The sequence below is a fragment of the Pholcus phalangioides genome, unplaced genomic scaffold (assembly GCF_987345545.1).
Source record: "Pholcus phalangioides strain wild (caught in Gottingen) unplaced genomic scaffold, Ppha-v1.0 ptg000007l_1, whole genome shotgun sequence".
Taxonomy (NCBI): Eukaryota; Metazoa; Arthropoda; class Arachnida; order Araneae; family Pholcidae; genus Pholcus; species Pholcus phalangioides.
The window spans coordinates 23,601,606-23,616,205 of NW_028301600.1; the positions used below are offsets into that span (position 1 = coordinate 23,601,606).

The window sequence follows — 14,600 nt, forward strand, 5'->3', positions numbered from 1 at the left end:
AGAAGTGTGCCATGGGCCACTTGAGTGATTTAGAATTGTGTCACGGTTAACTTAAGTGTTGAGGAACTGCTGCTCTGTAACCGTGCCACACGTCAGTAATATGTATATATGTATTACTTTGATTGGACATAACCAGTTCAGGAAATAGGTTGATGCAAATTCATCAAATTACTAACACTCCGTTGTGAACTTTGTAATTTCGTGCGTGCGTGTAACGATATACATGTTACGGTAAATGTGATAAATCCGGTCATTATGCACAATAAACCGGTTATTAAGCCTAATCGCTGACCATTTTGGAAAGTTTGAAAAATTATGCATAATAACGCGCCGTTGGTAAATATGATAAATCCTACTAAATTCATGGCATTTGCCGGTTATTATGCATAATTGCTATTACGTATTGACAAATATGATAAATCGGTCCCATTGCCGTGATGAGATTTATTATTTAGACGATCGTACTTGTGAGACAGAGTCTAAACCGGATGTACGCAATTAACTCTGATTTAACGAATTTTTCTGAACATTCCCGAAATAATTCCTATTTGACGAATTCTGAAGTCCGCATTCCGACATAACGAACTCTCATTTAACAAACTTCACAATCGCACCCTGATATCATTGTTTTTTATTTAACGAACTTTACGATCGTAATCCAATATAACGAACTCTAATTTAACAAATTTTAACAAGTTTTCGTAAGTATACAATCAGACCCCAATATAATAAACTCTTATTTAACGAATTGTACAATAGAACCGTGATATAATTAACCCCTATTTGACGAATTCTACAATCGGACCTTGATATAACGAACTCCTGTTTAGCAAATTTTACGATCGTACCCAGATATTACGTCTCATTTTATCAAAGTATCATTATTTGTAATTTTTTTTAGCATTCATCAAATTTATCAATGGCGCTTTATAATCGCCGGTGAAAGTGATAATTTCTTTAGTAATTACCAAATTGATCAACGACGCTTGGGTATTATGCATAATCACCAGTAAACGTAATAAATACAGGGTCTTTATAATTAAAGTTCCACCTTGAAATGACCATAAAAGGGAAACTACTGGACAAAATGTTATCAAACTTGGTAATAGTTTACAGGAGGTCATGGGATTCAGTTTTCCGCAAAAAAAAAAAATCTGTCAAAAAGTCACCCACCAGCGGGGAATGGCGGGGAAATAAGGCATGAAGACATCTGTTTAAAATGTTTTCAATCGTTTCTAAAACGTGCTACAAAGCATGTTCAATGTGGCGTCCACCATTTTCTGAAAGCAGGTTAAATCACATTACTGCATTCTCAACAGTAGCTCTTAGCATATCAGGAGGAATGTTACGGACGTATCGCATTGTTCAATTCCTCCAAATTGTTTATGTTATCACCATAAACAGTGGCTTTGAGGTAACTCCATAGCCAGAGAGTCATAGGGGTTGAGGTCAGGTGACCGGGATGGCCAAGAAATGGGAAAGTGCCGGCTTATAATCCGGTCATCCGTGAAATGGTGCTGAAGTAACTGTTTTTGACACATGCACCAATGTGAGGTGGAACCCCGTCCTGCATAAAATGTCTCCATGTCTTATTGCAGTGATGGTTATGTCATATTTCGTTTAACAATATTGCATACAGCACCATTCCCCGCTGGTGGTGAGTTTTTGAAAATATTTTTTTTCCGGAAAATTGAATCCCATGACCTCCTGTAAACTATTACCAAGTTTGATAACATTTTGTCCAGTAGTTTCCCTTTTATAGCCATTTCAAATTGTTACTTTAATTATAAAGACCCTGTATATAAAAATTACCGAGACGGTTGGCGATTATGCATAATAACCGGCTATTATGAAAAATAACCGATTTATCACAATTTGTCTTCATTTTTTTTTCTTTCAGGAAGTGAAATAGCCGCACTTCATCTAAGTGGTCCCGAGCCTGGGTTTGTCTTGAAAGAACAAGATCGCAACAGATACTTCTATCAACACGACCAGGCACAAAATCAGTCAAGCCCAATTTTACGATCAAATAACACAAGTGATAGTCTCAACCACAGTGGCAAAGAAAAAAAATCAAACGCCAAACTTTCCAACGAGGAAATTCCTAAGCGAGCATCTCAAGTGCTACACACGACACCGCCGTCACTAGCAACTAGTACTCATAAAGTAAGTTCAGTCGAGTCATACGCTGCATGACTAACTGACACCGTGGATATAACATACGATTTAGTAATCCCCAATTTTTGGTCCATTCACTTCCATGTATTTTTACCTCTGTTACAATTAGAGAATGGATTAAATGTGTTATACTGCTAAAGCCCGAAGTGTGGCTAATTCGCGACGGGACCGGCCACTTCGCGAATCGGCCAAGAGTTTTGGCCAGAGTTCGAATTGCAGAAATTATTCGGGCTTTGGCTGTCCATTTCGTGAATTGGTTGGAGATCCCTGTCCAAAGCTCGATGTGCGCTAATGTAAGATGGCCCGGTAGGAGATTTTTTTAAATTGCCTACTTGTGATACATGTCTGTACATAGCAGCTATTCTGGATTGGCTCCATGTGACGAGAGAAAAAAACTATAAAAATAATTATATAAACACATAGTTTTTCCTGCCAAATTTTAGGGAACAAAATGATTATCGCATAGTGACTGCGGTTTGAGGAGTTACTATAACTAACGTGGACATAATTATCATAAAAATACGCCAACTTGATGATGATTCCGAATCATATCTTTTGTTGTCGGACTTCGGAAAATTTGGACACTGACCGGTCAATATTTAGCGAAATTGGCCAATTCGCGAATTGGCCAATTTCGGGCTTAGGAAGCAACATATGCACTTAAAAGTGGGAAAATATGCATTAAAAAAACATTGAAATATGCACTAAAAACGCTCAAATATACATTAAAAAACGCTGAAATATGCACTGAAAAATGCTGTGATGAAACATGAAATCATAAATATGTGAGAAAAATGAAAACAAACCCTTCAATATATATCATTTGCCGAAGGGTGGCACTAAAAATAAAAATATACGCAAAAATGAATAAAAATGAAAAAAAAAATTCATGAAAATATTGTGAAAATATGCATTTAAAAATATCTAAATATGCATAAGGGGCCATTCAAGTATTACGTAAGCAGATTTTCAGGCATTTTTGACCCCCGCCCCCCTTGTCAGCAAAAGTCAGCAAAACACTGACCCCTTCCCCCCCCTTGTCAGCAGAATTTCGTCAGCAGCTTAGAATATTTCATATCTTCAAAAAGGGGTGGTTGATGACGTAAGCAACCTTCAAACCCCCTTCCCCCTTGTCATTAAAAGTTAGCAAATCTGAAACCCCCTCCTCATCCCCTCGATGCTGACGTAATACTTGAATGGCCCCTAAAATAAAAAATACGCCTTAAAAATTCTTCAATATGCCCTAAAGGGAATGTATAGGTTTACTGAAAAATATTGGTGAAATACGAAAAAAGTATGTATTTAAAAACGCTTAAGTTTATCGAAAAATCAAAAATATGCACAAAAATGAGAAAAAGATATCCATATTAAAAACACTGAAGTATGTTTTAAGCTAAGAGAAAAGAAAAATATACAGTAAAACTAAAAAATATGCTCAAAAAAATGACACATGCATTAAGAAGTGCAAAAATATTCATTTAAAAATGCTTAAAAATATGCGTTTAAAAATGCTTAAAAATATGCGTTTAAAAATGCTTAAAAATATGCGTTTAAAAATGCTTAAAAATATGCGTTTAAAAATGCTTAAAAATATGCGTTTAAAAATGCTTAAAGATATGCCCTAAAATGAATAGTAAATAATGAAATATTTTCTTGAAAAAATTGAAGAAATTTGATGAAATACAAAGAATAAAAATTTAAAAATATTCTTGAAAAAACGTTAGTACAATGCGATTAAAATCAATGCGAGAAAAAATGCCTTCTAAAGTTATGTTTTTTCTAAAATTTTGGTGATTTATATGCACTACAAAAAGTACTAGCATATTCACTTATGCATTTGCATATAATACGGGCTCCAGTTATCACATATAACTCTTGAAACATACACTGTGGATATAACATGCCGTAAAACTCTCTTAGGACGGGATTAAACTATAAAAGTTTAATCAAAGTTCTTTTACAAAACCTGAAAAATGCAACCAATAAGCGCATCAGTTACATTTGAGCGAATGTAACTAATAGGCTTATTGTTGTTTCAAGTTTTGTAAAAGATATTTTATCAAACTTTTATAGTGTAATCCCGGCTTTAACCTAGAAATTGGTTTGGATACTGTAAACCTGGAAAAATGAAGCCAAAAAAAGTGACTAAGGCCGAGATTACGCTATAAAAGTTTGATAAAAGATCTTTCACAAAACTATTCTCTCTTAAGCAATTTTTCCTAAACAACTAACTTTAAACACAACTAATTCTTATTACAAACTTAAAAAACATTAAAAAAACTTTTATCAAACTTTTAAAGTGTAATCCCTGCCTTATTTTTGCGATATTCATTTATTCTAGTGATATCTTGATGTATTGTTTCACAGAAAGTTGTGGGAATTGCTTTAATAACAAAAAATTTGATCGCAATCATTACATTTTCTACTGATAGATGGCTCTGTGATGAATCAGGGGTGGGCGCCCCTTCTTTGGATCCAGAATAGATAGCTTCAAAAAAGCTAGAAACGCAATTAAAAAATAATAATGGTGCGGAATTTACTGCCGAGATCTGCCCTCAGGGCTATTACAACGGCTTACGAAAAAAAGGCCTGACTGGCTGAAAGTAAAAATAATGGTTTCGCCCGTAAAATACGGGACGTTATTCACCACATGTCCTTTGTTCCCAGTAGTTCGCCCTCCCAAACATAGTACTCTAGATCTGCGCCTGTGGTGGATGGCTAGAAAACGCTACCTGTTAGCAGAGCCAACTTAGTACGTAAATTCTGCTGGAAATTTCTTGCTGTTTAAAAAACTCTTTCCTCTAGTGTTGGTGAAATTGCATCGTCGATGCCTTTTAAATCATCGATGTTTGCTTTTTCTGATAATTTCGGATCACCTGGTAGATGGCAGTGATAAAAGAACAAATGTTTTGATCGGATAAAGCAGAAAAGCCCTACTTTAAAAACAGCAAATCTCTACCTGTTGAAAGAATATGAAAAAACATGTTGATTGATGACGAAACTTACATTAGTTGTGCTTGTTTATAAATTAATTACTGGGGTAGTGTTCGGTATATTATATACTCTCTAATACATTTTTAAGATTCCTCAGGGGAAATATATCAACCAAAAAATATATTCATTCTATTTTAAATTCAATTATTATGTACTTTAAGTTGTGCTGCATAAGCTTATTTTGTACGCAACAATCTCATAATGCACTTTATGCATATATACAACTGCAATATAAGCTAATTTTAAGACCTCGCTCTTATTACATACGCTTCTCGAATCACCAAGGGGGTATGTTATGGGAGAACTCGGCTGTACTTTTAACAATAGATGCTCAAATACTTGCTTAAAATGCTTATAAAGTGAAACCTCGATACTAAGATACTCTCGAAAGACCAAGAAAAATACCGTTGTAGATAAATTATCGTTATATCTCATCGAACACCACCAAATTTATACTGTTGTTGGCATCTCATCAGAACTTGTGTACTACACAGAAAGTAGCTTCACGGCAACTTCAATAACACTTTCAGAGGGTAGATGGTGAAAAATACTTATGTTACTAAATATCCTCGAAAGAAAAAGAAAATGGTGAGGAATTTAAAAATACGAAAGTGAAGGTGATCTTGAGCGAAATATAAAAAGTATCGTTGTAGCAGTTTCGAAATCTTCTAAAAAAATATCATTATAGGGGGATTTATTATAGCTAAGAATATCGTTGTATCGAGAGGAGTTTCACATTAGACTATAAGCAATTCCAAACAGGATTCGAAAAAATATCGTTGTAGAGGGATTTACCGTTGTATCGAGTATTGTTGTAAAGAGGTTTCAGTGTAATACTTTCAATATACCGTGGAACTTGATTAATTCGAAATCCAAAGTCACTGAAAAAAAGTTTGAATTATCCGAAATTCAAATTATACAATTAGTCTATCCTGGATCAGTACAATGACTACAAATTACAACTTAATCATCAACATTCACAGAAGATAATGGCTATCAGTGATTAAAATTTTATTATCGTTTACGAAACTGTTTCCTAAATTTTAATAATTTATTAACTATAATAATTGATCTTAGCTGCTACTTTGTTCTACTGTTCTGGAATCAGCATCACTGCAGAATTTCTTGACCATGTTTCATGCCTCATTTACGGAAACAGTTTCGTGATCATCAGTCACGAAACTGTTTCCCAAATTTTGCTTATCATTCTTAATGCTATCAAGGAAATTTTTCCCTTTCATTACAATCTGAACATTTCGATACTCTCCATACTCTTGATGACGACAAAAAAGTTCAGATTTTGAATGTTACACCTTGATCTATAGGTTGAAAAGCGTAATCGGTATTAAGTGGTAGTCCTACACAGTCTCGATGCACTCCAGCTGAGAACAAGGTAAAAATGGACTTCAAATTATCAAAAAAAGAGTAGAAAAAAATAAAATTTCTAAACATTTAGTAGTCTTTAAAAATTTGTTCAACAACTTGATCGAGAAAAGCAAAATTTGAATTATTGTAGAATTTTTCCAAGCTAAATTTTTGCTCATACAAAAAATCATGATTTTTCCCTCCAACTTCGAATTATCCAAAAAATCGAAAAAAGTTCGAGTTAAACGAGAAATTTCAACAGTAAATTAGATACCAAACTCAAGGGGAGTCCGTGAAAGTTCGAATTAACCAAGTTCTACTGTATTTCAGTTTTTCTGATGTTACTTACAGTTATTCAGAACGAGAGAAATTCTATACATTTTTTCTTAATTTATTCCTCATCAATTCATTTTCCAAATAGATATCAGCAAGGAAGAGTACACCACGGCAAACAGGGTACTCAGTACATTACAGAACACCTTCTCGACGGAATAAATCTACCACGCCATCAAGTATCAGGTCAACAACTCGCCTTCCTAGCAAGCAAACTACCTCTAGCGTTTATCAATTTTCCTTCCATAAAACGGGTATCAGCAGCAGCAGTGGCGTAACCGACGCTCCTAACTCTAGTCCTCACGCCAGCGCCAGAACGTCAGAATCTCCTAAATACCACGAGCCAGTTCCAGCTTATTCTTCAACCGAAGTGGAACCTGTCACTATAATAAGCGTTGTCACAGCCACTGGCACGGTTACGCCACCGACAACATTGAAAAGCACAGCGGTAGCTGAAAATTACGATCACAACAGGATACCACTTTGCGCTCTTCACTCTAACACTACTTTCTGTCTCGAAGATCCAGAATATCCCAAGTGAGAATTTTTTTTTTCTTTCTTTACTGGGAAAAAAAAATTACCTGTTTGATTGACTGCAGTATTACAAGTCTCATAGGTAAAAAAATGATCAGTAAATGTGTCTACATCGGTGATTCTCAACGCAGGGCTCACGCCCCACAAGGGGGCAATTTGGGAATGAGCTTTTATATTAAGGCTTGGAACTTTTCAGAACTCTCACGAAAATCCTGAATTCCTTCAAATTGTTTTTAAACAATTTCTTGATGACTTCTTTTATTTTATCTTTCAGTGTTTTCTTTGGAAGGGGTCTGACCAGAAGTCTTAACGTTTTGTATTTCACGGACAACTTGTGCCAGTAAGATGAAATCGATGGATTCCCTTTCCCCCGTCAATAAAATGAAGAAAAATGAAGGCCACAAACCCCTTTACAAAACGATATCCAGTATGTAACAATGTGAAAACAATGAGTTAATTAAGAGTATCCATTCTTTATTTTCGGACTGTTATGCTGTATCTGGGGCTTCTTATCAGCAGACATTTCGTCCACTACTGCATGAATATGTGAATATCATCTGCAAGGAGACGAAACGACCTCCTCAGAAGACTGTGACCTCTGATGCTTGCCGTCACCTGCATCGATGTTGTCCACCGCAGTAGTGGATGAAAAGCCTCGAACACGGCATAGTAGCCCGAAAATATGGATACTCTTATAAACTCCAACCGTGAAAGCTTACCTACTCTATTGAATGAGTTACAGTGAAACCTCAATATAATGATATTCTGTGGTTTAAGAAAAAATATAGCTGTGCAGGGATTATCATTATATCGAGAAGTGATAGTTTTTACATTAAACTCAGGCATTTTCAAACAAGCCTTGAAAAAATACCATTTTGGAGGGATTTGTCGTTATATCGAGTATCGTTTTTTTTGTAGTGAAATTTCACTGTAATTGTTTTCTCATCCAAGCACACAGACCCTCCTGATGTCTTTCCTAGAATCCCTGGTTAAGAAGCACTGCTTTTAACTATAAATAACAAGAATTGTACGTAACAAGGGAAAGAGAGGAGGGAGTTCTCGGGTTCAAAAATTTGAAAGGATGCAAAGCAAAAAAAAAAGGGTTTTTTTTGTTAGTATGTAAAAAACTGAACTCTTGGTGATAGAATTATGAAGTTTCACGGGGGACGGGGGGTACCCCTCCTGTCAAACGTTCTAGTTACGGGGCAAAAACATCAGGGATGGCCTAAAAGAGGTTGGAACCACTGGTCTACATTGTTGTATGTAATAAATAAGAATTTCACATTTCGCTAAAATGTGTTCAATACAAGGGGTGGTCATAAAATCACTTTGCCAATATACAGTTACGTATTTACAGGGGGACTTGGTGGGTTAAACTTTTGAAGAATGAACGGTGAAGAAAATTAAACTAGAGAGAATGGGAGAAGGGTGGCAAAACTATAAATCCGCCTCTGCTTAAAGATCGAGGGACTAGGTCAGTGAGTGACCTAAACAGTTTGCAAACATGCGAGTGACTAAAATAGTGACTTTGAGAGCAAGGGAGTAAGTCAGTGAGCAACCAAAAAAGTGACTTAGAGAGCAAAGGATCAAGTCAGTGAGTGACCAAGGCCATAGCGAGAGAAATTTTAGAAAATGATTGATCTTTAATGGAATAACAAGATTAAATCTATTATTGTTCTATAACTTTGGTTCCCCCCAAATACTGGTCTCCGTCCTCCGAAATAAATTTCTGGCTACGGTACGGCGAGTGATAAAAAGAGTGACCTAGACAGTAAGAGACTAAATCAGTTAATGATTCAAAGAGTGACCCAGAATGTGTGCAAGCATGTGAATGACCAAAAGAGTGACTTAGTGTTCAAGTATGTGAGTGAACAAAAGAGGATGTGCATTTATGTGCACAAGTGAAAGAGTGCCTCGGAGAGTGCGTGAGCAGGGGAATAATCAAAAGAGTGATCTAGAGAGCAGGGGCGAGGCCAGCGAGCGGCCAAAAGAGTGACAAATAAAGTGCGCATACAAGTGAGGGACCAAATGAGTGACTTCGAGACACGTGTATTCACAAAAAAGCAGGGGCTTATTTCATAGCCTAGGGTGACGTATTTGAACAAGGAGTGGTCAAGAAAACTGGATTAGAATGAAAAAGGGCAGCAATATTTATGCAGCCCAAAGGCAGTCGAACTATATAAATCCGCTTTTACCAATATACGAGCCGCTAACGGCCGCGAAAAATCAATGAATGCGAATGAAATTAGAGATATAAGTTTTTCTCAAAGCATATGCCATCGAGAATGAAGAGGAAAAACAAAACCCTAGCTTTTGCGGTTACAGTCAAAGCAACAAAATTTCGAAAAATTCAAACAGCAACACTCACTTTCATGAGTACTCAGTGAAAAACCATGAATGGCAATGGAACGGGTCCTGTAGCGCAGCGGTTCTCAACCTTTTTGACTGGAGCCCTTTCTGGTACATAATTTCTAAGACGGATCCCCAATGGCCTATTTTTTATTTATTCATCAAAGTTACTGATTTATTTTTGTTAATTAAAAAAGATTTATAATCATTTTTGTTCTTCAAATTTACTTTTTTTTAATTTTCCTCGAACGATTGAGAACCGCTGCTGTAGCGCTATAAACGCGGCGCAGGACGCAGACAAAGAGAGACTTTGTTTGATCTCACTAAGGGGTGCGGTAACCCCCCTCCCCCCGCAGGAGGACTTCCTGTGGCAGCAACGTGATCTGCATTTGTCGTTTCCACATGTTTTCTTGTCTGCATCAGCGCCGGCATTTATCATGCTACAGGTATCGTCCAACGCCATTGCAATGCATGAAAGTGAGTGTTGTTGTTTGAATTTCTGAAATTTTGGTTGTTGTAACCTTAACTACTTTTGTTTCTCTTTTCATTCTCGGACGCATATTATGAAGCACCTGTATCTCGAATTTCATTTGCTCGTATATTGGAAAAGTTATTTTATGACCACCCTGTAGAAGATGGATAGATAGATAGATCAACCCCGGACTGATGCAAACTGATGATGAGTCAGGGTACCACCCAGTACATGCCAAAATGCAGGGTGAAAAAATTGTCTTGATTTAGCATTTGATACAATGACATTTCTAAATTTCTGATTACAGAAAAGGATTTAAGAAAATCTGATTGAGAGAAAAAATTTCCGAAGAAGGGGGAGATGTGGAACTAAAAGTTTGGGAAACCGTGGTTAAGGCTAGGATTACACTAAAAGTTTATCTATCAAACATGAAAAATTCAACCAATAAGTGCATCGGTTACATTCGAGCATTAAAAACAGCTTACCCTGTTTTTAATGCATTTTTTTTGAAAATTTACAAAAAATTAAGTATTCAAGATATGTAAAAATTTATACCAACATAGGATGGCATATACAATCACAAGAACATGATTAAAAAAATTTGAAATAAATTGAAATAAAACAATGGTTAAATACGCTGCTCAAAACAATTAGGGGAGCGCATGGTTTTAACAAAATTACGCAAAGATGTATACCGATAAGTAACATAAAATGAATCATCCATAATTTAAAGCCTAGCAGGAAACGGAAGAAGAAAACTTCATATGCAAATCAAAGTTCATGACGTCAAAAACCAGAAAAAGGAGATGGCAGAAATCGGGATGTTGCAGAAACGTCTGTTTTACTGCCGTAACTGCGAAATTCGATTGCGCAGTATTTTTTTTGAGACAAGGTGACTTGAGGATGTCTCAACAACGTGATTTACCGGAATCCATGGCATGACGTGTTATAGGCAGACTGGAATCCGGGCAAACACAACGTAGTGTCGCCAGAAGTGTTGTTGCAAGGCTGTGCAATCGATTCCAAGAAACAGGAAATGTTAGACGTCGACCAGGGCAAGGTCGGCCACGCGCCACTACAGCAACTGATGACCGGTATATACGGTTAACAGCCCGTCGAAACAGAACAGAGAATGCTACGCAGCTGCAAAGATGGTTGCTCTTGCAACAGGACGAAGGGTGTCCAGCCAAACAGTACGTAATCGGCTTCATGAGGGAGGGCTCTATGCACGTAGGCCAATGGTCTGCATTCCGTTGACCCCACGCCACCGTGCGGTCCGAAGAAGATGGGCTGCTGAACATCGAGATTGGGAGCAACATGATTGGAGCCAAGTGCTGTTTACAGACGAGTCCCGATTCAGTCTGGAGTGTGGCACCCGACGTGTTCTGGTACAGGGGCACTCGAAATAACCCCGCATTCGTTCGTGAAAGGTCACAATACAGACGAGCTGGTTGGATGGTATGGGGTGGAATCAGCATAGGCGGACGTACGGACCTGCATATCATTCGAAATGGCACTTTGACGGCCCGAAGGTATGCAGACGAGATACTGCGACCTCATGTCATCCCTTACGCTGGAGCCATTGGAGATTCCTTTGTTTTCCAGGATGATAATGCTCGACCGCATAGAGCTCGTCTGGTGGAGAACATGCTTGAAGCTGAAACAATACAGCGTATGGAATGGCCAGCGTGCTCTCCTGACCTGAATCCAATGCTCGGACGACGCATTGCTGCGCGACCAAGGCTGCCTGTTACTGTCCGAGACTTGCAGATTGCACTTCTTGAGGAGTGGAACAGTATTCCCCAAAGTCTGATCGATAACCTCATCGCATCAATGGCAAACAGGTGTGCAGCAGTCTTAGCTGTTCGAGGAGACCACACGCCCTATTAAAACTCATGCATCATGTCTAAACAGTACTTTTTTTTATCGTTTACATGTAACCAAATTGTTGCCCTAAATCATCTTTTCATGTTTTTTCCATATTTTCAAAGAATTAAAGCTTAATTCCAAATTTTTTTACGTCTTTTTTCTGTATTGCGCATTGATACGCGTGTACTATCCATTGTATGCCAATACGTGGCTGTCTCGCACGGTTTTCTTCACTTTTTTGCTTGCTCCCCTATTTGTTTTGAGCAGTGTAGTATTTTTAATGAGAGCATAGTTTAATAATAATTTCTATTTGAGCATAGTTTAATAATAATTTCTATTTGAGCATAGTTTAATAATAATTTCTATTTGAGCATAGTTTAATAATAATTTCTATTTGAGCATAGTTTAATAATAATTTCTATTTGAGCATAGTTTAATAATAATTTCTATTTGAGCATAGTTTAATAATAATTTCTATTTGAGCATAGTTTAATAATAATTTCTATTTGAGCATAGTTTAATAATAATTTCTATTTGAGCATAGTTTAATAATAATTTCTATTTGAGCATAGTTTAATAATAATTTCTATTTGAGCATAGTTTTCACCATGTTAAGAGGTATGAGACTCCTTAAAAGAGATATTTAGATCAATATTTATAAAAGTTTTACTGAGATTATATTCATTGTTTTTCAATATTATTTGTTTGTGTATTTCAGAGACCTAATCAAAAAAGCTATTGAAAGAAATCGTCATCCTTTGGACAAGTTCCTTGTGGACATTAGCCCATCCACAAATGCGATCATAGATATACCTAAAAGTGCTTCATTCAACAACGAGAAGAATGATTTCGATGCGTTTTCGTCCAGCAGTTCAGTATCGTATTCTTTCGAAGGAGACGTCATCACGCCAACAAAAGATGATGGCAACGAAACTATGACATGTGCTTCTATCGTCCAATATAGCAAGCCACTTCGAGCCTTAAATACAGCGGGACAATGGAAGATAATCGTGAATCTCGAATTCACCGAATCTGGAGCTAATTACACGCAAACTGTAAGAATAGAAGAATGCAGGTGCGTGTACGATTGTAATTTAATTAACTTTAAAATTTTTTTCATAGTTTCTCATGGATAACACAGTGAAACCTCTCTTTTACGGACACCGACAGGACAAAAAAGTCCGTCCGTAAAAGAGGGGGTAACCGTTAATCAGGGGTTTGAAATGCATACTTATATTATACAACGGGAAATTATTCTTTGTACATAAAAGAGGGGTGTCCATTAACAGGGGTTTTACTGTATTTGCTTTTTTAAGGAGCATGAATATACATTAATCATCAAAAACTATAGTTACGTTAATGGATGATTTAAACTCGAAAATATAATTAGACTGTACGAGAAAAATTTCAAAAACAGTAAAACCCCTCCTAACGGACACTTCTCAGATACGGTCACCCCTCTATTACGGCAAAATAATAATTTTCTCTTATATAATGAAAGTATGCATTTCAAACTCCTGATTAACGGTCACATCTCTTTTACGGTCGAATTTTTTTTTTGTCTCGCCGTTGTTCACAGAAGAGATGTTTTACTATATAACTTTCAAAGTCATAGGATATTTGACAATGGTATAGGTCAGTGTTTCTCTATCCCTTTCCCCCTTTTTTGGATCATATTTCTTTCTCGTGGCCCCCCTGTCTTATTCTAGGGCCCTCTACCATCATCCAAGAGCGAGATCCTTTCTACTTATCGCATTGAGTTCAATCAAAACTAAATTTAATAATTAAGAAAAAATTTATAAGTACGATCGATCTCTTGAAGCCTGGGCCAGGCCCGGATCCAGAAGATTGGTGATCATCCCTCCCAAGAGCCGAATTATATGGGAAAAATAGGTCTGTGTAAAATACGGGACAATCCAACAAACCTACACAATTAATCGTCTCTCCTGATGCATCACCCCAGGTCCGTGTCTACCCTGGGCTAGAGTTCAGTGAGCTTTTCTTTCTTGTTGAGGTTCTATGCATGGCCATCTCAACATCGTGAGTACCCGGGCAAAGTGATGTTTTGGGCCCCATACTTAGCTGGAAGTAACAGCTTACATACTTACACTCGAAAATCCTAGTACCAGGTCTCATCATGTAGGCCCTCTATGGATATGAGGCCCCTGGCCAAGCCTAAATGCGCCCGTGGATTAAGATGGCACTGGTTCTATGAACAGCTCTGTTGGATTGTCAAAATAGCCCTATTTTTTCCCACCATATATATATTTCACTCTCTCTCTCTCTCTTGAAAGCTTTATTTCTTCACAACACTCTGTGCCCACTTGTCATGGCTCCACTTCAATCTGATTTTTACCCGTGGCCCCCTTGGAATATGCCAGGACCACAACGGGGCCATGTGGCCCCAGGTTGAGAATCACTGGCATAAGTGATACGTGCATTTTTTTATTCTTCCTATGCCCAAAAATGAAGTAAACACAACAAAGGAAAAACAATGGAATTAAGT

At 37.1% G+C, this 14,600-nt stretch overlaps 1 protein-coding gene across 1 annotated transcript in view; it reads left to right on the forward strand.

Moving 5' to 3' along the window:
• Nucleotides 1-14,600, forward strand: part of LOC149085082 (uncharacterized) — a 37,738-nt gene that overhangs the window by 20,846 nt on the left and 2,292 nt on the right. The window contains exons 3-5 of the mRNA XM_089232870.1: nt 1,901-2,166; nt 6,959-7,407; nt 12,813-13,169. Of these exons, the coding sequence (XP_089088996.1) occupies nt 1,901-2,166; nt 6,959-7,407; nt 12,813-13,169 (1,072 nt within the window). The remainder of the gene's footprint in view (nt 1-1,900; nt 2,167-6,958; nt 7,408-12,812; nt 13,170-14,600) is intronic.